This window comes from Nerophis lumbriciformis, linkage group LG11, assembly GCF_033978685.3.
Source record: "Nerophis lumbriciformis linkage group LG11, RoL_Nlum_v2.1, whole genome shotgun sequence".
NCBI classification, from domain to species: Eukaryota; Metazoa; Chordata; class Actinopteri; order Syngnathiformes; family Syngnathidae; genus Nerophis; species Nerophis lumbriciformis.
The window spans coordinates 5,382,059-5,408,067 of record NC_084558.2 but is presented as its reverse complement, the minus strand read 5'-3'; the positions used below and the strand labels follow the sequence as shown (position 1 = coordinate 5,408,067).

The 26,009-nt window shown below is 38.9% G+C and overlaps 1 protein-coding gene across 2 annotated transcripts; it reads left to right on the top strand.

The window, feature by feature from the left end:
- The first annotated feature begins 9,172 nt into the window (after positions 1-9,172).
- On the top strand, positions 9,173-25,984 carry LOC133610890 (retinol dehydrogenase 13-like). Of its 2 annotated transcripts, XM_061967613.1 has the most exons (7): positions 9,173-9,334; positions 11,552-11,670; positions 16,701-16,856; positions 16,960-17,064; positions 17,149-17,361; positions 17,468-17,569; positions 22,873-25,984. In XM_061967613.1, the coding sequence occupies exons 1-7, from the start codon at positions 9,270-9,272 to the stop codon at positions 23,169-23,171; spliced, it is 1,059 nt and encodes a 352-aa protein (XP_061823597.1). In that variant the 5' UTR covers positions 9,173-9,269; the 3' UTR covers positions 23,172-25,984. The 2 variants fall into 2 exon arrangements, with proteins under 2 accessions (XP_061823597.1, XP_061823600.1); XM_061967616.2 differs by lacking the exon at positions 11,552-11,670 and having other exon boundaries at positions 9,189-9,334.
- The last annotated feature ends 25 nt before the right edge of the window (positions 25,985-26,009 follow it).

The following is a 26,009-nucleotide window of genomic DNA, read 5'->3' as shown; positions in this document are numbered from 1 at the left end:
TAAACTAATGCAAAATAAATTACTGAATTTTGTAACCATTTCCTACAATTTGTGTTTTATCTTTAACAATGTGTGTTTTACCTGCTACATGTATTATCTGTGTACAGTACTTTCAAAACTATTGTTTTTAGTATTTTTTTTTACGAATGATTGTATTTTTCTTAAAGCACAAGCCAAGAGTGGCAACCATAAATCATGAAGCATAATGTCAATAAAGCTTTTTATTACAGTATATTCTAACCTAATCCTAGATCATGGCAGGCTATAGGTAACATATACACAATTGTCAATTGTTCTTTAAGTGCAACAAGAAAAGCCCAATGTGTTTAATGCCTTTTAATTTTTATTCTAATCTTCTAAAATTGTTCTTTGAATGCAATAAGAACCATATGTTAAACATATTGTAGGATTTTTTGGTTGAAATTAAGCCAAAACATTTTTTTTTGTAGTCCACTTTATTTTGAAAATGATCGAAAAGTCTCAATATACATTTTGGCACCGGTTCAGGCACCAAAATATTGGTATCAGGAAAACCCTTGGGTGTAGCCTTAGTGCAGTGTTTTTCAACCACTGTGCCGCGGCACACTAGTGTGCCGTGAGATACAGTCTGGTGTGCCATGGGAGATTATCTAATTTCACCTATTTGGGTTAAAAATATTTTTTGCAAACCAGTAATTATAGTCTGCAAATTATGTGTTGTTGTTGAGTGTCTGTGCTGTCTACCGCTCGGCAGAGTAACTATGTTATACTCTTTCATATCAATAGGTGGCAGCAGGTAGCTAATTGCTTTGTAGATGTCGGAAACAGCGGAAGGCAGCGTGCAGGTAAAAAGGTGTCTAATGCTTACACCAAAAATAAACAAAAGGTGAGTGCCCCTAAGAAAAGGTATTGAAGCTTAGGGAAGGCTATGCAGAACGAAACTAAAACTGAACAGGCTACAAAGTAAACAAAAACAGAATGCTGGACGACAGCAAAGACTTACTGTGGAGCAAAGACAGCGTCCACAATGTACATCCGAACATGACATGACGATCAACAATGTCCCCACAAAGAATGATAAAAACAACTGAAATATTCTTGATTGCCAAAACAAAGTACATGTGGGAAATATCGTTCAAAGGAAGACATGAAACTGCTACAGGAAAATACCAAAAAAAAAGAGAAAAAAACACCAAAATAGGAGCGCAAGACAAAAACTAAAACACTACACACAGATAAACAGCAAAAAACTCAAAATGTGTGATGTGACAGGTCATGACAGTACACCTACTTTGAGACATGAGCTATAGTGATGCATGCTTGGTTATGGTTTAAAGTCATATCCAACAATTGCGACAATGACTTTTTACTGTCAACTGAGTTTTGTTTTTTAATGATCTCTGCTGGTGGTGTGCCTCTGGATTTTTTCAACGGAAAAAATGTGCCTTTGCTCAAAAAAGGTTGAAAAACACTGCCTTAGTGGGTGTGTTGCGTGTGATCTACTACTGTGATCTGCGTGTTCAATTGAAAATTGGTGCAGATCGCCTTATTTAAACGAGGTTTTTTTGTGTACTTCACCACAGACATTCCATCATTTACTGCACATCCATCTTATCATGCTCCTACCTGTGGCATTTTGCTATGTTTTCAAACAAGCAGCAGACATGTACCACTTTTTATGGGCATTTGGGAAGCAGTCCTGGGGTGCAGCTACAATGGAAACGGCTTTTTTTCCCCTTTTTTTGTGTACTGAAGATGCGCTAATTGGACAGGATGCTGTATTTATATGAAAAACACAACCACTTTTTTTTTAAATAATGTTCTTTTTTTTCTTCCATTTATTCGAATCTAACAAAATATTTGCAGAACAAAAAGCGCCGTAGAGAACTGAAAAATATCGATCTGATCAGGCTATACTACCCTTGGTATCAACAATATTGATATTTACATGGATACTGTGTACTTTGGATTTAAGCTGAAAAGGAACAAGCTGCTCCACTCTTGCATAATTCAACAGCTTGAGTACTTCACACGGCGACTTTGCCAACTGTCCTTATTAGGCAAGTAATTCATCTTCTTCCTAATTGTACAGGAGGAACAACAGCGTTGTTCCTGCCAGCAGTGTTTGCTATGTCGAAGTGATGAGACAGCTGTCAGCTGACATGACAAGAATGGCCTGAGAAAACCATCACTAGCATCTTTACGATCATCATTATCATCATTTTATAGACAGATACTGGACATCAGTGTTTCTTAACCATAGGGCCGGAGCCCATATTTGGGCCGCGAGCGCCCCCTAAAGGGCCGCAAAAAAAATACCTGTTTCCAGCTGTGGTACTCAGTTGTAATACACTTTTCCACCACTTGTGGCAGTAATGACAATATCAAACAAACAAAATAAATATGGAGATAAAGTCATAGAGAAGTTTCTTAAGCGCAAAAATTATGACGAATGATGAAGCCATACTTTCATTTACATTTGAATATATGGACAGTTTTTTTCAGAAACATATACATTATTATTATTATTATTCCTTTAGTTAGAATGTATTTACTTTAGCACTGTGTAAATGTATGTGAATGTATTTCAGTTTTTATGAGTACCTTCTTTTGCATTATATTTGATTAGTATTGATTTTTGTAATCAGCCTGATCTAAGCCTTGATAATAATATTTGTGATTAACAAGCTTTCATAACTGTAAATATATATATATATATATATATATATATATATATATATATATATATATATATATATATATATATATATATATATATACATACATACATACAAAACCCAAAACCAGTATAGTTGGCACGTTGTGTAAATCGTAAATAAAAACAGATACAATGATTTGCAAATCCTTTTCAACTTATATTCAATTGAATGGACTGCAAAGACAAGATATTTAATGTTCGAACTGAGAAACTTATTTTTTTTTTGCAAATAATCATTAACTTAGAATTTAATGGCAGTAACACATTGCCAAAAAGTTGGCACAGGGGCATTTTTACCACTGTGTTACATGGCCTTTCCTTTTAACAACACTCAGTAAACGTTTGGGAACTGAGGAGACCAATTTTTGAAGCTTTTCAGGTGGAATTCTTTCCCATTCTTGCTTGATGTACAGCTTAAGCTGTTCAACAGTCCGGGGTCTGCATTGTCGTATTTTAGGCTTCATATTGCACCATACATTTTCAATGGGAGACAGGTCTGGACTACAGGGAGGCCAGTCTAGTACCCGCACTCTTTTACTATGAAGCTACGCTGTTGTAACACGTGCAGAATGTGACTTGGCATTGTCTTGCTGAAATAAGCAGGGGCATCCATGAAAAATACATTGTTTGGATGGCAACATATGTTGCTCCAAAACCTGTGTGTACCTTTCAGCATTAATGGTGCCTTCACAGATGTGTAAGTTACCCATGCCTTGGGCACTTATACACCCCCATACCATCACAGATGCTGGCTTTTGAACTTTGTGCCTATAACAATCCGGATGGCTCTTTTCCTCTTTGGTCCGGAGGACACAACGTCCAAAGTTTCCAAAAACTATTTGAAATGTGGACTCATCAGACCACAGAACACTTTTACACTTTGCAGCAGTCTATCTTAGATGACCTCGGGCCCAGCGAAGCCGGCGGCGTTTCTGGGTGTTGTTGATAAATGGCTTTCGCTTTGCATAGTAGAGTTTTAACTTACACTTACAGATGTAGCGACAAACTATAGTTACTGACAGTGATTTTCTGAAGTGTTCCTGAGTCCATGTGGTGAAATCCTTTACACACCGATGTCGGTTTTTGATGCAGTACCGCCTGAGGGATCGAAGGTCACAGGCATTCAATGTTGGTTTTCGGCCTTGCCGCTTGCGTACGTGCAGTGATTTCTCCAGATTGTCTGAACCTTTTGATGATATTACAGACCGTAGATGGTGAAATCCCTAAATTCCTTGCAATAGCTCGTTGAGAAATGTTCTTAAACTGTTGGACAATTTGCTCACGCATTTGTTCACAAAGTGGTGACCCTCGCCCCATCCTTGTTTGTGAATGACTGAGCATTTCATGAAAGCTGCTTTTATACCCAATCATGGCACCCACCTGTTCCCAATTATCCTGTTCACCTGTGGGATGTTCCAAATAAGTGTTTGATGTGTGCATTCCTCAACCTTTTCAGTTTTTTTTGACACTTGTGCCAGTTTTTTTTAAACATGTTGCAGGCATCAAATTCCAAATGAACTAATATTTGCAAAACATAACAAAGTTTACCAGTTCGAACGTTAAGTATCTTGTCTTTGCAGTCTATTCAATTGAATATTGGTTGAAAAGGATTTGTCGGTCTATCTGTGTTGGCCCTGCGATGAGGGGGCGACTTGTCCAGGGTGTACCCCGCCTTCCGCCCAAATGCAGCTGAGATAGGCTCCAGCACCCCCCGCAACACCGAAAGGGACAAGCGGTAGAAAATGGGTGGATTGACAACAAGCCAACTTCCCTGGTTAAGGGATTTATATATATTTATACTTATTGAATACAATTAAAATCAAGAGTAAGATTATTAATATTGTGAGTATTGATAAGCGGTAGAAAATGGATGGATGGAATATTTAAGTGGGCCCTCTGTAGTGGAAAAGTTGGGCCCCGAGGTCAAAAATATTAAGAACCCCTGATGTACATAATCTGTTATGCCCATAGTTTTGCTCGTGTTGTTCAATATTTACACATACTAATGTGAACAAAATTCTATATTTTCCCAAGTCTTGCTTACTTTATGAAATTGTCTATGGATGTTCTCATTCATCCAGGTTATTGTATGTTCACGGCATTCAACCGATCTAAGATTGGTCAGATCGAGTCTAAATTAGACTAGAACTGACTAATCTAACTCTATGAGCATGAACTGATGAAGCATGATTGGATGAGAGGCGAAACGTCTTTTAAGACAAACTGAACAGTCCAGTTGCAATCAATAAAATGCCCTGAGTATTAGATAATTTTGCATTAAAAAGCTGCACCCTATTTTCTCTAATTTCTCTAATTCAATATATATTTCTATACTTATATTTATTTTTAATTTATTCATCTCTGTCTTATATGTTTTTTTATGCATGACAATTAATAAGTAGTAGTGTGGTAAACAATGTTTTTAACCCCACCCTCACCCTATTGAAATGAATAGTAAATCTGCAATGACAAAGTATAAGTTATTTAATTAGGTTTTTTTTATTATACATTTAATTTTTGATAAAATAATGTGATTTGTTTTCAATTTAAAAATAAAATTTGTAAATATTATGACTGTGATGAGTATTTGTATTAGGACATCAATTTAAGATGTTTTTATATTCAAAAAACACAAATAAATAATAATGCTTTTTAGTATTGCAAACATGCATTTGTTTTCTTAAAATATATATGATAAATAATACAAATGCTGCACTACAGTCCCGATCTTACATTAATATACTGAACATTAAGTTTTATGTACTGTATTTATGTTGTCGTAAACTTTTTTTTAATAAATTTTTATAAATAATATTTTATTTGGAAAGTATTTATTTTTCTTCCTCAAATTTAAAAAATAATAATCTATTTAAGTTTAAGTACAGTTTAAATGTATCATATATTGTCCTCGAACAGACATGTATTTTTTTCAAAAAGTACTATATTATAATAGTACTATACAATAAATATGTTTATCAATCCATCCATTCATTTTTTTTCCCCACTTTTCCCTCTGTGTGTATATATACATGTATATTTATATAACAAATCTGCAATACTACAGTCCTGATCTGACTATAACATTTTATGAATTCATGTTGTCAAGTGAAAACATTTTTATATATTTAAAATAAAATAAAAATGTATTATGGTGTTTTTTTCTCAAATTGCAAAATTAGCAATCCATTTCAGTATTTATAAAAACAAAAATGTATTATATAGTAATAAAATGATAATAATAATAATAATAACTTTTATTTTATTTATTTATTTTTTATATAATGCACCTTTCAAGACACTCAAAGACAAACAATATATTTTACGCTTAAAGACATTTATTGTTTTCATCCAATAAATACTAATAGGCCTACAAAATTTATATTAATACACTATAGTATTATATAGATATATGAAATACGTTTTTATTAAAAAAAAAAAAAAAGATTAACGCTGTTTTAGTATTTGAGATTTATATTTGTTTTCTTAAAATAATATATAATAAATAATAAAAACTGCAATACTACAGTCATAATCATACAGGAATGCAGTGAGTATGAAGTTGTATGTATTTAGGTTGTCATGTAAAAAAAAAATAATAAAATATATTTTTTGAAAAATGAAAACATTTATTTATTACAAATATATTCCTCAAATTTCAAAAAAGATATTTCTTTAAAAGTGTAAAAAAAACTGAAATGCATGGTATATACTAATAAAAATATATACACTATTAGTGTTACATATACTTTTTAAGTGTGTTTTCATTCATTAAATAAATACAAATATAGTTATTTGTGTTTAGCAATAATAAATTGCTAGACACAATTAGGGTTTCACTATGTAAAAGCGCTTTGAGTCACTAGAGAAAAGCGCTTTATAGATATAATTCACTTCACTTCACTTCACATTAGACAATCATGTATCTAATTATGTTTTCTTCTCAAACAAAATAATAACAAAACTGTATTACTCATACACGTTACATAGAGATTTCAAAATGATTCAAATCAACAGCAATTATATTAACAATGTTTCTATTCGCCTCCTTTCTTTGTTGTGTGTGCGTGTGTTTTTTCTTTTGTTCAGTTAATTCTCTCAGACTGGAACAAACTGAGTGTACCGACACTTGGAAGAAAAAAGGTTTTCAGGCCTTTCAGGTCAAGCAGAGAGGATAAAGAGAACAAACGCAGATAATAGATAGGTCAGGATTTTTTTTTATAATGGCTCTGTACTGTAACATAACTGTTATTAATCACAGTGGAGGTCGAGCACTCATGCTGACAGTAGAGAGCACCAAGGGTCGAGCACACCGTAGAGTGGGGGAGGGGGCGCATTTTTGCAATTAACAGATGCAGCAGGCTGCTTTTGCTCCATCCACTCTTTCATCTCCTCTTTCCCACACACCAGACACATGGCCTACTTTTCTTCTTTTTATGTGTCACCTCAAGTTTCCACCTCAAGTTGCAAGAGGATTGGCCTTGTTTCTTTCTTGTTCCCAAGACTTTTCTCCTGAAATAACTTCCTGTGTCCTTGCTGGCTGTGAAACAACAACAAGACAGCATTAAAGTGCAGAGGTGGGATCAAGTCATTGTTTTGCAAGTCACAAGTAAGTCTCAAGTCTTTGCCCTCAAGTCCGAGTCAAGTCCCGAGTCAAGACAGGCAAGCCCCGAGTCAAGTCCAAAGTCAAGACTGGAAAGTCTCAAGTCAAGTCCTAAGTCCTGCATTTTGAGTTTCGAGTCCTTTCAAGTCCTTTTAACCACAGACTAATATATTAACACAGATTGTGTATGCTTTTCAAACGCTGTATTTATTTATTAAAACAAGTGCATTTTAAATTGCAGGAAAGAAAATTGTGCTGACATTGCACTTTATAATAGCACTATTAACCAGTCATTTTAAACATTAACTCATTCCTTTACAGAACAAACACATTGAAAAATAAAGTGCAAATGTACTTATTTGTACAAAAGTGTTAACATTGAAAAAACATGACATATACGTGAACATAACAAAAAAGTTGTCCTTTTTATATGTCAGGGCCCTATGCTGCATTGCATTTGCAAAAGACCAAATTAGCCAAGAGTCTGTCAGTCATTTGTGCACGATGGGGGCGTAGTATGATGCCACCATGGCTGAAAACTCGCTCCACTGGAGCACTGGAGGCAGGCACTGCCAAGACTCTCATGGCCACTCGGAACAGTGAAGGAAGAGTCTTCATGTTCAATGCCCAGAACAAAAGGGGGGAGAGAGTTGTTTTGGGTTGGTGCACTACTTGTAAGTGTATCTTGTGTTTTTTATGTTGATTTAATTAAAAAAAAAAAAAAAAAAAAAAAAAAATTCTTGTGCGGCCCGATACCAATCGATCCACGGACCAGTACCGGGCCGCGGCCCGGTGGTTGGGGACCACTGAGGTAAACAACCAACAGTATGTCAGAAAGATAGCTAAAACGGTACACATATTCATAATATAGTATACATTTTAACTGACCTTTATTTTACTATTTTTGTCTTTTTTTAGGTGGCTAAAATACGCGGTGCTGCTGACCGCCGTCTAACGTTACGTGTGATATATTGACTAACGTAATCCTGCTTGAAAAAAATCACTGAACAAAAATTATGAATAAGGTAGTGAACTGCAACAGATTCCCGTGTTTGCAATAACGTTATAACGTTAGCAGTGAGTTTACAGCCTCACTGATTTAACTACACAGCAAATAAAAGTCACGTTACTTAGCCAATAAACGTTATCTTTCATTCAAAACTTACCGTTCTTTGTGCAACTTCAAATGCCGGACGAAGTTGGAAGTTGTTTCCTCTCCATCAGTAATTTTCGAACCGCATGTGTTGCATACTGCAAACCGTTTTGTGTTGACCACCTCGTAATTTTTATACCCAAACAAAGTTATTTTAGGTATCATTTTTTGTTCACTGGCGTGTGGTTTGGACATGTCTTCTTCCTTGGTTGTCCTGCAATTTGATTGGATGAATGCTGTGTGATGAAAACAAAGTAGATCTAATTTGATTGGCTGTTGTACTGAGACCACACCAGCTGACACACGCAACGCTGATAGACAAGTACACAATGAAAAATACGGAGCGCTCCCGAATAACTTTTTCATCTTTGGGTTTTGGGGAAAGTAGCAAGTCATGTCAAGTCATGTCAATTCAAAAGGCTCAAGTCCAAGTGAAGTCACAATTAAGTAATTGATGTTAAAGTCTAAGTCGAGTTGCAATAGTCTTTTTACATTTTGTCAAGTCGAGTCTAAAGTCATCAAATTCATGACTCGAGTCTGACTCGAGTCCAAGTCATGTGACTCGAGTCCACACCTCTGTTAAAGTGTAAGTTCAGAGGGGCTTCAAGGTGTATTTCATAACGTTTGCAGTAATCATCAGCGTTATCATATTGATGGGTTTTTAAAGGGAACTCGCATGAGACTGCATTTCCCATAATGCTTAGCGTTGTACTGACGTCATCAGTGCGCGAACGTAACCTTGCTCTGCACTGCAACAACTGTCGTACCAGCTGAGGAAACGCAACCCAAACTGGTTTATTTCGCTTAATTAATGAATTATGAACAAGTATGTTTTACCTGTTTCGGCCTTCGGAACTGCAATTGGGTGTGCTGTCATAATAAAGTGAGTAAGTCACGTTCGACACGACTAATGCACTATGAACAAAATACATTGGTTTGGGTTTGTAATGCCTTGTATAGTTATACTACAATATACATATAATTCGGTTTTTACGCAATTATCTTCATACATGATTTAGCCCTGAACCTAATAATGCAACATGTGCGGCGTGGCAAGTATACTGAAAAGCTCAAATTACACCAAAAAAAAAAAAGCCTAATTTAACATAATAACTTGTGTATATCGATATATTATCCCAGCAGGCACAAGACATCAAAACAACGTTGAGAACTTGTTGAATTAGGTCCTGACGTTGAGCAACACTTTCTTTCTTTAGTTTATTTCGAACATGAACACACTTACATCATAATACATCACACAATTTCATATCATTTCATTTTACATCATGCCCGAAAAGGAGTAGGAAGAAGCAAAGCTTATTTAATCCTACCCCTTTTCCCACTTCAAAGCGTTTACAAATATATAGAATCATTTACTGACCTTTTTATATAATAAAATAAAATCTATTAATTAGTATACAACAGTTTTGTAATGTGTAATTAATTAATTAATTCAGTCATTATTAACATACTGAGATGAAGAATATCTTATTTTCAATAAGGTTGGAAATATTTCTCATAATTCTTCTTCTTTGTACTCTGTAAGCACTATTATTTTGAACAACCTCTTAAACTGGATCATATCAGTACAATGTTTAACTTCATTACTTAATCCATTCCATAATTTAATTCCACATACTGATATGCAAAAAGTTCTAAGTGTTGTACGTGCATATAAATGTTTTAAATTATGTTTTCCTCTAAGGTTATATTTCTCCTCTTTAGTTGAGAAGACTTGTTGTACATTCTTTGGTAGCAGGTAACTCAAACCTAACATGCTTTTTGACAACGTTTAATCAATGTTGGGTTCTGACGTTGATTTGACCTTTGAATTTTGGTCATTTTCCAACCAATATTTTCCAACACAGCTACAACGTTGAAAAAACATGGTTTTTGACAACGTTTAGTCAATGTCAGGTTGTGACATTGATTTGACCATTGAAATTTGATCATTTCCCAACCAACTTTGTCCGTCCATCCATCCATTTTCTACCGCTTGTCCCATTCAAGAGCCTATCTCAGCTGCGTTCAGGCGGAAGGCGGCGTACACCCTGGACAAGTCGCCACCTCATCGCAGGGCCAACACAGATAGACAGTAGTCACACTCACATTCACACACCAGGGCCAATTTAGTGTTGCCAATCAACCTATCCCCAGGTGCATGTCTTTGGAGGTGGGAGGAAGCCGGAGTACCCGGAGGGAACCCACGCAGTCACGGGGAGAACATGCAAACTCCACACAGAAAGATCCCGAGCCCAGGATCGAACCCAGGACCTTTGTATTGTGAGGCACACAACTGTGTGTATTGTGTGCCACCATGCTGCCCCAACCAACGTTGTCTCAGTTTACAAATACAACTATTTTTGCAACGTTGTTTCAAAGTCAGTTTTAAAGGACATGTATGTACAATTAATGTCTTGTGCCTGCTGGGTAGGCTCTATCGTTACATCTACTTCGTATATCTCTAAATACTCAAATTATTTATTCCGTACATACATATATAAACACAAATTACTGCACTTCTGCATTCGATGTTAGATCACCTTTGTTACCCTGTGTTTACAATGTGTGTGTGTCGACAATAAATTGAATCCTAATGTGTTGAAATGTTATCGATAATACTGATAATTATACTAAGCGTTGTCACTTCTACCACAAAACTGAGATGCCGGCAATTAAACAAAACAAAAAACATTTATATAATGTTGAATTGCACTGGTTGTTTAATAGTACATGGTGCAGCCCCAACACCCAGCCTTTGGAGATGTGCTGGCCCCAAGCCTGGAAAAATGGGAGGCTTACGTCAGGAAAGGCATCCTGCGTAAAAACTAAGCAAAATCCAACATACATCATCAAACTCTAACTTGAAAAGCTGTTAGACAATCTACTTGTGCAACTATTGACTTTTCAGTAACCCTGGGTGGAAAAACTTTGGACACCCTTGCCCGACAAGAACACATTTACCAAATTGTAATCCATTTTGCATTCAAAACCAGTGTTATTTAGGTTGACAAAAAATCTGCTGTTCTGTTGTGTAATGACTGACATTGTTTTAGTACATGACTCCCCCCTAAGTCCTCGGGTTTGATCCTTTGCAAAGGAACCATGTGACAGGGGGCCGCTGTCATAGCAAAGCTAAGTTAAATGGGAAGACGGTGGTGATAACTGGAGCCAACACAGGCATTGGCAAAGAGACGGCGCGGGAATTAGCCAAGAGAGGTGGGTAAAACATGATGTCACTGTAAAAGATAGCACAATTACTATTAATTGATTAAGAATGTGTAGGGATGGGAATCGAAAACCGGTTCTTAGTCAGAACCAGTTTTCAGTGTTTCAATTCCTTGATTCCACGATTCTTCCGGGTGGGGATGACGTCAGATCGTAAATGGCGGTGCCCATACAGAACAAACACTAACATTTTACAGGAAAAGACTACCAATAGCGCTACTCGTATTATTAAAAGGCTTCTATTTCATCAAGAGGAGGACATAAGAGCAATATGCTGAAACATTTGAACACACAGCATGCAATAATTATAAATGAAAGTGGCATTTTTGAAGTGCACTGATCTCATTTGCTAGCATGTCATCTGAATACAAATGGTACTAACACCTCCTATCATGTTAGCGCTATTATTTGTTAAATTTAAATGAATGCCTTCTCATTTAGATGAGCATGACGAGAAACAGATCCTGACTGGCTCTGAGGCGGGTAGTACTTGTTCAAGTTCACGTCTGCCGCCAGACAAATGTCACTGAGCATTGACTAAGTTTGTGGTCAAAGGTTTGCATTTTCTGTAGGTGAATGTTCAATTGTAGTCAGAGAAAGGTTGCATGTTTTCCTGCAACCATATTTTCTCTCAGTCTTTGTATTAAACAGGTGAAACTCATAAAGTTAGAATATGCTGTAATAGTCCATTCATGTCAGAAAATAACTTAAAATGTGAAATTAATCTGTGATACTAACTTCTTACATGCAAAGTGAGATATGTCAAACCTTTAGTTGTTATCATTTTGATCATCATGGCTTACTGTTTTTGGGTGGCAAAGCTTGTTGCCCCGCGGCACAGAGCCTGCACGTTGGAGTTTTACCCGGGAGACAAAAGGGTAGTTTCTCTTCGATTGTCCATAACAAACACAATGTTCAACCATAAGGGTGTCCATATGTGCACTTGGCACCAGGACACCCTAGGCCGCAGTTCGATGATCGTCTTTGTGATTGTATCATCCGATTTGCGGTCTCATGTTTTGGGAGGGGCGGAGCTTTCAACCGATTACCACCTAATGGTAGTTGGCTACGATGGTGGGAAGGATGCCGGGCAGGCCTAAACGTATAGTGAAGGTCTGCAGGAAACCTCTGACAGAGTCTCCCGCCAGAGAGAGTTTCAATTCACACATCCGGAAGAAATTTGATGATGTCACGAGATGGCGCTGGATATTGAATCCGAGTGGACCATGTTCAGTGCCTCTATTGTCGAGGAAGCTGATTGGAGCTGTGGCCGCAAGGTGGTAAAAGAGCTGTGGCGGTAATCCCAAAACTCGCTGGTGGACACCAACGGTGAGGGATCTTGCAGCTGAAGAAGGAGTCCTATCGGGTCCTTTTGGGTCATGGGACTTCGGAGGCAGCAGACAGGTACCAGCAGGCCAAGCGGTGTGCGGCTTTGGCAGTTGCAGATGCAAAAACTCTGACATGGGGGGAGTTCTGAGAAGCCATGGAAAACGACTTTCGGACGGCTTCGAAGCGATTCTGGAACACCATTCGCCGCCTCAGGAGAGGGAAACAGTGCACTGTCAACACCGTGTATAGTGGGGCTGGTGTTCTGCTGATGTCGACTAGGGATGTTGTGGGTCGGTGGAAGGAAAACTTTGAACCTCCTCAATCCCACCTACACATCTTACAATGAGGAAGCATTGCCTGCAGACTCCGCGTTGGGTTCTTCTATTCCTGGGGCTGAGGTTGTTGTGGTAGTTAAGAAGCTCCTCGGTGGCAGGGCCCCGGGGGTGGATGAGATCCGCCTGAAGTTCCTTAGGCTCTGGAGGCTGTGGGGCTGTTATGGTGGACAAGACTCCGCAACATGCGTGGACATCAGGGACTGTGCCTCTGGATTGGCAGACTGGGGTGGTGGTTCCTCTATTTAAAAAGGGGAACCGGAGGGGGTGTTCCACTTAATGTAGGGTCACACTCCTCAGCCTTCCCAGTAAGGTTTATTTAGGTGTACTGGAGAGTAGGCTATGTCGGAGAGACGAACCTCAGATTCAGGAGGAGCTTTGTGGTTTTCGTCCTGGTCGTGGAACTTTGGACCAACTCTATACTCTCGGCAGGATACTTGAGGGTGCATGGGAGTTTGCCCAACCAGTCTACTTGTGTTTTGTGGACTTCAGCATTTGACCGTGTCCCTCGGGAAGTCCTGTGGAGAGTGCTCAGAGAGTATGGGGTATCGGACTGCCTATTTGTGGTGGTACGCTCCCTGTATGATCAGTGTCAAAGCTTGGTCTACATTGCCGGCAGTAAGTCGGATTCGTTTGCAGTGAGGTTTGGACTCCGCCAGGGCTGCCCCTTGTCACCGATTCTGTTTACAACTTCTATGGACAACATTTTTCACCGCAGTCAGGGCATTGAGGGGATCCGGTTTGGTGGCTGTAGGATTAGGTCGCTGCTTTTTGTGGATGATGTAATCCTGCTGGCTTCATCTGACCAGGATCTTCAGCTCCAGTTTCCTACGTCGGGTGGCAGGGCTCTCCCTTAGAGATAGGGTGAGAAGCTCTGTCATTCGGGAGGAGCTCAGAGTAAAGCCGCTGCTCCTCCACATCTAGAGGAGCCAGAGGAGGTGGTTCGGGCATCTGGTCAGGATGCGCCCCGAACGCCTTCCTGGGGAGGTGTTTAGGGCACGTTCGACCAGTAGGAGACCACGGGAAAGACCCAGGACAAGGTGGAGAGACTATGTCTCCCAGCTGGCCTGGGAACACCTCGGGATCCCCCGGCAAGAGGTGGATGAAGTAGCTGGGGGGAGGGAAGTCTGTGCTCACTCTGCTTAGGCTGCTTCCCCCGCGACCCGACTTCGGATAAGCGGAAGAAGATGGATGGATTGTCCCTTTCGGGGTCGTGGGGTGGCTGGAGCCTATCCCAGCTGGACTTGGGCGGAAGGTAGAGTACAACCCTAGACAAGTCGCCACCTCATCGCAGGACCAACGATCAAACTCAGGATCTTCTCCTTGTGAGGCACGAACACTAACCTTGTGAATGTGAATATTTATACTGACACAGATGAGAGCGCATCATATATATGTTCTTTTTCCGAGTATGTAATTAAACAATGAATAGTTGTGTGGTATGATAGAGGTCATGTGACGGCTAAGCTCTGTTTGATTGCTGAAATGGAGTTAAACGTCACTGGTACTTGTGTTGGATTGGTGAAACAAAGTCATGTGACATTGCCTGTTGGAAAAATTATCTGACGAGCCAAATGAATACATCTTTGCAAGCAGTTGTCTGTTACGTTTCAGTGTGGCATTGATGGTAGTGATCCCAGGATGCAGGGACGGCAAGCAAAGTGCAGACAAAATGTATTTATTAACAAAAATAAAGAAATAATGCAGCAGGAGAAAATTGATTTATTAACAAAAAAAGAAAAAGTGCAGCTGGAGGCATAGGAAAACTGCATGTTTGCAAAGCAAAGCAAAAAAGCAATGATACAAAGCACAACAATGATTCTATGAGATAAAGCATCCTGATTGGCAACCAGGAACAGGTGTGTCCTCATTCCTAATCAGGGACAGGAGAAGTAGTGGCAAAAAAAGAGACAACCCGGAAATGGAAGCAAAAATAAGAGCACTGGATGGGAAATAACACAAAATACCAGAAACTAATAATATTTTTTATAAGAGAGCATGACAATAATCAATAAATTCTAAATAGATATAATAATGGTATAAATAATTGTAGCGATCAAAATGAAACTCAATGTAACAAAGTAAAAGTAGAGTTTCTTCTTCACAAAAATACTCAAGTAAAAGTAAAAAGTATGCTGCATTAAAACTATTCTGATTATTTTTCCAAAAAGTTACTTAAGTAAATTCTGCGCATTGCTACCCACCTTTTTTTTTTCCAGAGTTAAAATAGTAAATATATTTGGTCCTTTACCGTATTTGGGGTGTGGAGGTTTTTTTACATCCATCCATCCATCCATTTCCTACCGCTTGTCCCTTTTTTACATGCAAACCAATAATGCAATTTTTTGCTAATTCATCACTGAAGCAAAGTCTTTAATCAACTGTCAGGCAGCTAAGAAATATGTTTAATAAAAATATAATTAAACTACCGTATTTTTCGGACTATGAGTCGCTCCGGAGTATACGTTGCACCGGCCAAAAATGCACAATAAAGAAGGAAAAAAACATATATACGTCGCACTGGAGTATAAGTCGCATTTTTGGGGGAAATTTATTTGATAAAATCCAACACCAAGAATAGACATTTGAAAGGCAATTTAAAATAAATAAAGAATAGTGAACAACAGGCTGAATAAGTGTACATTATATGAGGCATAAATAACCAACTGAGAACGTGCCTGGTATGTTAACGCAACACATCATGGCAAGAGTCATTCAAATAACTATAACATATAGAACATGCTATATGTTTACCAAACAATCTGTCACTCCCGATCGCTAAATCCGATGAAATCTTCCTCCCCGGTGTTGCCTCTGGTATGTCCTTTCTTTCTGCTGCTCGATTGACGTTGTCTACTACGTCTAGCTTGTAATCTGCAGTATATGAATTCCTTTTCGGTGCCATTTGTGTTCAGTCCTTCCAGTTTTTATAAGTTACCGCCTATGTTGATGTGATCCATTTTACTAGCTACGGCAGTAGCATATAGCAGTTAGCCTCCCAGGACCCACAATGCACTTCTGCCATGACCCGCCCCCGCCAAATTCTTATTGGTTGACGTGTGAGTGACGATTGCTGACGTGTGTGTGACGATTGCTGCCATTTGCTTCGTCTCTTACGCGAATTAGATAAATAATATTATTTGATATTTTACGGTAATGTGTTAATAATTTCACACATAAATCGCTCCGGAGTATAAGTCGCACCCACGGCCAAACTATGAAAAAAAACTGCGATTTATAATCCGAAAAATACGGTAATATCGGGGGAAAAAAATGGATCCTGTATTTCAATTTGTCTTAAAAAACATTTCTATAAAGAGATTTGGGTTAATAACTGTATATACTTTTGCACACCATCAGGGGGGCGTGTCATTATGGGATGCCGAGACATGGAAAAGTGTGAGGCGGCTGCCAGAGAAATCCGCGGCAACACCCTGAATCCTCATGTCTATGCATGTAAGCTGGACTTGGCCTCCATGGCATCCATACGGGAGTTTGCAGTGAGGATCAAAGAAAGTGAGCTGATGACAGTAAACAAAAAAAAATAGCTTTCACAATCTTGTTTGGTGTGTGTTGTATTAAAAAGTAATACTATCTTGAATATTGTATTACCTTGCAGAGGAGCAGCGTGTGGACGTGTTAATAAACAATGCAGGGGTCATGAGATGTCCCCCCTGGAAAACAGAGGATGGATTTGAGATGCAGTTTGGAGTTAATCATTTAGGTAGCTGCACAATTCTGCTTTAATGAAGTGAGATGATATTTTTAGTGATTTCCAGTAAGATATTTTTTTCTACCGTACCTCCAGGCCACTTCTTATTGACAAATCTTCTGCTGGATAAGTTAAAAGAGTGCGCCCCCAGCAGAGTGATCAACCTTGCCTCGCTCGCCCACATCGTTGGAAAGATGGACTTTGACGACCTTAACTGGGAGAGGAAGAAGTATGACACCAAGCAAGCGTACTGTCAGAGCAAGCTTGCCAATGTTCTCTTTACAAGAGAGCTGGCCAAGCGCTTACAAGGCAAGTCTGTGTGGGCAGAAGTACGCCCTTTATTCTTGTTTTTTAATTGGCGGTTGATATACATTTTTTACAACAATACCGTGTGTTTTGTTCTTGTGTTTTACAGGAACAGGAATCACAGTGAATGCCGTGCACCCTGGCGTTGTTGCCACAGAGCTTGGCAGGCACACTGGTCTGCACCGATCTTGGCTCTCCAGCACTGCTCTCAGTGAGTAACCTGCTCCTCTCTTTCAGGAATTACGGTCGTTTAAAAAACTGCCCCTATTGTGCAAATGCTCAATGGGGGTCTGTGCCTGTTTATGAACACCAAATGTGAGAAATATCCATCATCTCCCTTAATTGTGTGCTCCACTTTTGAGAAAAGAGGCCCTCAAATGGTTGCATTCAAAGTTCAAAATTTTCATGACATGAACAAAAAATCTTATACGGTCTGTACGCCAATAACTTCTCAAAAGACAGGTTTGAAAAAGAGGAAGGCTTTGCTATATATCTTAAAATAAAGACTTGAGCTCAGCCATCACTCAGCTTGAGATGTGACAGCTGTACCTATGATCATTTTGGGGTTTTTTCAGCGAATAGGCAAACATAGCATGAAGTTGCCATTAAAACTTGAGTGTAATGTTAGCACTTAAGCGTACATAGCAATGCTAGTGTTGCTAACTTTGGTTTCCCACTGTGCTACTCCTTAATGTCACAGTGCTATATATAGGGATGTTCCGATAAGGGTTTTATGCTGCCGATTCTGATACCAATCATCAAAGAGTGAGGTAGTGCTATTTACAGTTTAACAATATCAAAACAATATTTAAAAAAACTAGTTTCTTATTCTATTTTACGTCCAACTACTTTCTACTGTTTGTCCCTTTTGGCGTCGCTGGGGGCCTGGAGCCTATCCAAGCTGCACTTGGGCGGAGGGAAGGGTACACCCTGGACAAGTTGCTACCTCATCGCAGGGCCCACACTGATAGACAGACAACCATTCACACTCACATTCACACACTCGGGCCAATTCAGTGTTGCCAATCCTTTTTATTACATACAATTGTTTAATTTAAAAAAAGGCAATTGTTGGGAAAGTGTCATGTGAGACGACGATGGTTGTTGTGATTTTAAAATGCAGAAGTCAGCAGTAGACGGTGTGCAGATAAAAAGGTATTAAATATTAGACCAAAAAAAGCAAAAGACGTGTGCCGATCAGGAAAGGCACCGAAGCATAGGGAAGGCTATTCAGAACAAGAAAAAACCTGAACAGGTTACATGGTAAAACAGAATGCTGGACGACAGCAAAGACTTACGAAATGTAGAGCATAGACGACGACCACAAAGGATAGACATTAGTGCATGACAATGTTGCGACAAAGAAAGTAGCTACGACTCAACTTAAATAGTCTTGGTTGTCAATATGGAACCGGTGTGTGGAGCAGCACTCAAAGGCAGGAGTCAAGTCACTGCAGCGTAACACACACAAAACTGGAAAAAAATTACAGGAACTTAACACTAAACATGGAAAAACACAAACTCAACATTAAACTGTCATGCAGAGCATGACACTAATAATAGGGCATGATACCAATAATAAACAATAACTAAACGAAAGTAAAAAATACTACCGGTATATACTACTCTTTTATATAATTCATTTTTTGCCCTCAAAAGTCCTGTCCAGGGAATTATTCTCTGAGTTTGTTCACATTAATAAAACAACAACAAAATCATTTTGAGGAAAAACAAATATCGACCTAATCATTAATGCATTCTAACTCGTAAATAAACGTATATAAAAGTCTGTTTACAGGGGAGCCAAAGGAAGGTCCTCTATTCCACTCATAAATCCCTCTAAATAACCATCCTAAAAGCGCCAACAATACCCCATTTACTTTTCGGGACTTGAATATTAACCAAGTATTAGTGATATTGTTATTATAAGCGCTAACGCAGTCAAATTATTTATAGTGGTGCCATGATCAGAGGGAGCTAACTAGTTTGTGTGTTTTTTTTTACATCATTGGCTGGTGAGCTGCTTTCTCGCCTCGGAGCTCATGAAAGTTTATTCGAGATTATAAATAATGCCTCTCACCTTGATAGTAGAAAGATGGGGACATTACCCGGCGAGTTTGTCAATTTTGGGATACAATTTAGAACCGGAAATGGCAAGAAAGACACGAAAAGTCGCTTGTTCTGAGCTTGGCTCCACCCCCTCTTTTTTTCCTGAGGATTATAAGTCATTCTTCATCTAAACAGGAATATATGAACATCCTAGCAGTCTTTGTTCTAGTGACATCAGACAATGTACAGTAAGTGATGTTTTATTATGTTTGTTGTGTCTCATGAAGTCTGCAGTGAGTAATAGTCCAGCACATATATACTTACAGCATGTATATAAAACCTTGATGGAAGTGTTTGGATGTTTTATATATAGAGCAACTCCCATAGGCTCCATTGTAAGCAGACTTTTGATCGCTTTTATTTACTAGTTAGAATGCATTTAAAAAAAGCCATATGTATACTTGTCTCACATAAGGATTGTGAATGATAGGCAGCATTCCAAAAAAGTGCAATTCCCTTTTGAGATATTAAGAAGTGCAATTTTTATGTCGTAATGGAGGTGATTATTATTAACTTTGTGAAGCGCCTCCACACTGTGTATAAAGACACATAATTAGCTGCTAGCCCCTTGTCAAAATACTTTTACCGATGTGATATATGGCGTCTATTATGTTGGACAAGTGTAGAGTTACAGTGTGTTAGTAAAAAAGTGTTTGAAATACACAATCATACAAAACAAAACACACACTGTCAGAGACAAGCATAGATAAACACAGCTCATTAGCATTAAAGCTACACACACAAAACAACGTGGTACTAAAATCACTTTTGAACTTTTGGCCAACACGCTTACTTAAAGCTGTGTAAAAAAAAAAAAGTCTAATATGAGATTGTTAAAAAACTGGTCTTTACCAAGTCTAACAATAATATCAATGCAACACATCACATTATAAATTGTTTTAATTTTCTATGCACTTCATCATATAATAGAGGGCCTTTATTGTCATTATATGTCAGCACAATAAGATTAGAGCATCGCCAATATCACTGCAAAAACAACGAATTTAAAGTGTTAAAGAAAAATAGAAATACATGCAATATTAACATAGAAGTACGGTGCACAGTTAGGTGGAGGTAACCTTGGATAAGTATGGTGAATATGAGTATTATATATAAATATATAGATATATTGCACAATGATGATTTTGATTAATTACAGAATCTATGAAAAGTCACTGCATACGACAGTTCAGAGTGGTTATTCCTTTGGGGGAAAACCTATTCTTGAATCTGTTCTAGCCCGCCTTGATGCACGGGTCAGAGCTGGGGTGGGAGCTATCATCGCTGATTATTTGGCTCTGCTGAGGCAGCAGGAGGTGTAGATGTCCATCAGAGAGAGGAGAGGGCAGCCTTTACAACTCTCTGCAGCCTCTCCCTGTCTGCCACGATGCGGCTGCCCTACCATCCTGTTATGCAGTCAGACAGCAGGCTCTCAATGGATGAACGGTAGAAGGTCAGCTGCAAGTTGGAATTGAGGTTGCGCTTACTGAGGACTCTCAGGAAGTGTAGGCGCTGCTGAGCTTTCTTGGTGGTGTGAGTGACATTTTCTAACAAGGAGATGTCAGCGGAGATGAAGATGCCGAGAAACCTGAAGGTGTGGACTCTGGTGGGGGTCAAAGTCTGCTGGGAGATAGTCCTTATGTGCTGAAGAACTAGTCTCTCAAAGCACTTCATGATGTGATGTGGAACTTCCAAGCAAAGTAGCAGTCAAAAGTTTGTGCACACATTCTCATGTGATAGCATTGGAAAGAGTCTCCAAACATTTGACTGACACTGCATGTTGGATCATGTCTGACCATTTACAAACAGTTAAAGGGGAACATTATCACAATTTCAGAATTGTTAAAACCATTAGAAATCAGTTCCCAGTGGATTATTATATTTTTCAAAGTTTTTTTCAAAATTTTACCCATCACGCAATATCCCTAAAAAAAGCTTAAAAGTGCCTGATTTTAACCACCCGTCCATTTTCCTGTGACGTCACATAGTGAAGCCAACACAAACAAACATGGCGGAAAGAACAGCAAGCTATAGCGACATTAGCTCGGATTCAGACTCGGATTTCAGCGGCTTAAGCGATTCAACAGATTACGAATGTATTGAAACGGATGGTTGTAGTGTGGAGGCAGGTAGCGAAAACGAAATTGAAGAAGAAACTGAGGCTATTGAGCCATATCGGTTTGAACCGTATGCGAGCGAAACCGACGAAAACGACACGACAGCCAGCGACACGGGAGAAAGCGAGGACGAATTCGGCGATCGCCTTCTAACCAACGATTGGTATGTGTTTGTTTGGCATTAAAGGAAACTAACAACTATGAACTAGGTTTACAGCATATGAAATACATTTGGCAACAACATGCACTTTGAGAGTGCAGACAGCCCAATTTTCATCAATTAATATATTCTGCAGACATACCCTCATGTCAGCAGGCCAGAGAAGCTAGGGTCGATATTCTTCTCTTGATTATCTTCGGGACGGTGTGAGCCAATACATCCAGGGGGGATAAGCTCGCTCGTCTGCGGGAACAAACTGCCGCCATTGCTTGCCGTGCTACGGAGGTCCTTTGTCCCTGAATTGCTCACACACTCCGGCAGATTCAATGGGGGTCTGGCGGCAGATTTCTTTGACTTTATCGTTGGAAATGCATCTGCTTTGAGTGTCGCAGGATATCCACACATTCTTGCCATCTCTGTCGTAGCATAGCTTTCGTCGGTAAAGTGTGCGGAACAAACATCCAATTTCTTGCCACTTTTGCATCTTTGGGCCACTGGTGCAACTTGAATCCGTCCCTGTTCGTGTTGTTACACGCTCCGACAACACACCGACGAGGCATGATGTCTCCAAGGTACGGAAAACAGTCGAAAAAACGGAAAATAACAGAGCTGTTTTGACCCGGTGTTTGAGAAAATGGCGGATTGCTTCCCGATGCGACGTCACGTTGTGACGTCATCGCTCCGAGAGCGAATATTAGAAAGGCGTTTAATTCGCCAAAATTCACCCAGTTAGAGTTCGGAAATCGGTTAAAAAAATATATGGTCTTTTTTTCTGCAACATCAAGGTATATATTGACGCTAACATAGGTCTGGTGATAATGTTCCCCTTTAACAGTCCGGGGTGTACTCTGCCTCTCACCAGTAGTCAACTGGGATAGGCTCAATCTTAAACGTGAGAAGCAAGTGAAGAACACTCAAGCTTGTTTTCCAGCTAGTTGATAAGATTAAAACACAATAGCAATAAGACTCTCCTCAATCGGTGTGTTATATGCTAAAATCCATGGTTTTAATAGAGACCATTTAGTGTGTTTGGCCAAGCTTCCAGGAGCTCTCTCTGTGTTGTTATGGCACCATATTCTAATTTCCACTGTTAACTAGTTATGTAACCACCCACTGTTTGACCCCCAGGTCCTTTTTTCTCCCTGTTGGTAAAGAACCCAGAGCTTGGGTCCCAGCCCAGCATCTACATGGCGGTGGCTGAGGAGATGGAAGGGGTGACGGGACGCTACTATGACGTGTTGTCAGAAAAGGAGCCGGCACCCCAGGCTATGGATGAGGAGGCAGCTCGCAGGCTGTGGGAGATCAGCAGCAGGCTAGTGGGCCTGGAGGAGAAAGAACTGTCTAGCACGCCAGCACTAAGTCAGCTCAGTGCTGAGAAGACACATGGACACAGCATGGGACCAGTTGTTGGAGCTGCTGGCTTGTAGCAGATCAAATAATATCCAAGGTTTTGATTGGCTTTCTTATATCAGGGAGTTTGGCTTTAAATGTGTTCTGCAACAAAAGATGGTGCTCTATTTTTAACGTTATGTGCATAAGGGCATACAGCGGGGAAATTAAATTATCCACACTGTTTGCAAAATATCCGTAGGGTAGAGTGATTTCTATCCAAAAAGCTCCACATGGGATTTTGATGTGTTCAAGGATGGAAATGTATGTGGAGCTGTGTGCAAAATGTAGAGCAACGGCGCCCTCTGGCTGCTAGGTTTTTGCCACAAACCCATTCAAAAACATATCTTAATACAACCCCTGACAAAAAATATAGAATCGCTAATTCTTGTAGCATTAATTTTATAGGAAAAAAGCAAATAACAGACATGACACAAAACTATAGTCATTTCAAATGGCAACCCTCTTGCTTTGAAAACACTAAAATACATCAAGAAAATAATTTGTGGTAGTCAGTAAGTTTTATTTTTTTATCAAGAGTAAAAAAATACAAGCACTCACTAAATTCTGACGAAGAAATCATGGAATCGCCATGTATTTTTTAATTTCCAAAGCTTACACCTGCATCATATTCAATCTGTTAGTCTGCAGTTAAAAAGGAGTGTTCAAACCTTGGGAGAGCTGTTGCACCAGGTAGAATGACATGAATCACGGCTCCAGCACAAGAGATGTCAATTGAAACAAAGGAGAGGATTATCAAACTTTTTTGAGAAGGTAAATCATCAGGCAATGTTGCAAAAGATGTTGTTCAGTCAGCTGTGTCTAAAATCGGGAACAAGTGCAAACAACATGGGAAGGTTGTAAAAGGCGAGCATAATGGTAGAGAAATCTTAAATATGTTTTGAAAACAAAATGCACAGCAAAACAGATTGACGGAAACTGGAGTCACTGTCTGTGACCGAACTGTAAGAAACCGTCCATCCATCCATCCATTTTTCTACCGCTTGTCCCTCTCGGAGTTGTGGGGGTGCTGGAGCCTATCCCAGCTGCACTAAGGTGGAAGGGTGTGTACACCCTGGACAAGTCGCCACCTCATCGCAGAGCCAACACAGATAGACAACATTCACACTCACACCTAAAGGAAATAGGATTTAAATACAGAAAAGCTCAATGAAAGTCATCATTAACATCCACAAATTTAAAAAAAACATTTATTTTTACCTTGTTGTGAACACGGTTGCTGATGAATTTATATTGTTACTTTTATGAATCTATTTGATCATTTTCACCAAGCTGCTAGCATAAGTTTGACTTTAAGCTCATTTGTATGTCTCCTAGAACAGTGTTTTTCAACCTTGTTTAAGCCAAGGCACATTTTTTCCGTTGAAAAAATCCGGAGGCACACCACCAGCAGAAATCATTAAAAAACAAAACTCTGTTGACAGTAAAAAGTTGTTGTCACAATTGTTGGATATTAATTTAAATCATAACCAACCATGCATCAATATAGCTTTTGTCTCAAAGTAGGTGTACTGTCATAACCTGTCACATCACACCGTGACTTATTTTGAGTTTTTTGCTGTTTTCCTGTGTGTAGTGTTTTAGTTCTTGTCTTGCGCTCCTATTTTGGTGTTTTTTTCTCTTTTTTTGGTATTTTCCTGTTTCATGTCTTCCTTTGAGCGATATTTCCCACATCTACTTTGTTTTAGCAATCAAGAATATTTCAGTTGTTTTTATCATTCTTTGTGGGGACATTGTTGATCGTCATGTCATGTTCGGATGTTCATTGTGGACGCCGTCTTTGCTCCACAGTAAGTCTTTGCTGTTGTCCAGCATTCTGTTTTTGTTTACTTTGTAGCCAGTTCGGTTTTAGTTTCGTTCTGCATAGCCCTCCCTAAGCTTCAATGTATTTTCTTAGGGGCACTCAACTTTTGTTTATTTTTGGTTTAAGCATTAGACACCTTTTTACCTGCACACTGCCTCCCGCTGTTTCCAACATCTACAAAGCAATTAGCTACCAGCTGCCACCTATTCATATGAAAGAGTATAACATAGTTACTCTGCCGAGCTGTAGACAGCACCGACACTCAACAACAACACATAATTTGCAGACTATAATTCCTGGTTTGCAAAACATTTTTTTAACCCAAATAGGTGAAATTAGATAATCTCCCACGGCACACCAGACTGTATCTCACGGTACACTAGTGTGCCGCGGCACAGTGGTTGAAAAACACTATCCTAGAGCAGTGCTTGTGAACTCTGAACTGTGGTACACATGGGCTCTATCTAGTGGTACTTGAAAGAATCAATTAAATATTGTATGTGCAATTAATTGCATTTAATTCATTTTGTTTTATTATCGTATATTTAAGCACTAATGTTACTGTGGCAAAATATATTAAATATACTTGTTAGGTAGAACCTCTGATTTGTTTTTAATGAATACTTAGACTCACTACCCTACTGTATTGTATTGTTGGTCATTATGGTGGTACTTGGATAGCCAAGTCTTTTCTGAGGTGGTAATTGGTGAAAAAAGATTGATAACCACTACTGTCCTAGAGGTTAAAAACAATAAACTCAAATATAATATGATGAAAACTGAGCAACTGAATGAACATTCTCCATGAGTGGTGATTCCTTAATGTTTGCCAAGGGTTGTAGTTCCCCATTCGAACCCAAAAACAAAGTTTTAATAATTTTACAGACATTCTGAATATACACATTTTATCTCAATTCGCGTGACTTAAAAAATAAACTCTGTGATTTAAACTGTATTTGTTTATTACCAGTCGGCATGTACATAATCCATTACTTTTCCAGTAGTTAAAACCCAAATGACACATCAATAAATGCAGATATACATATTCCCT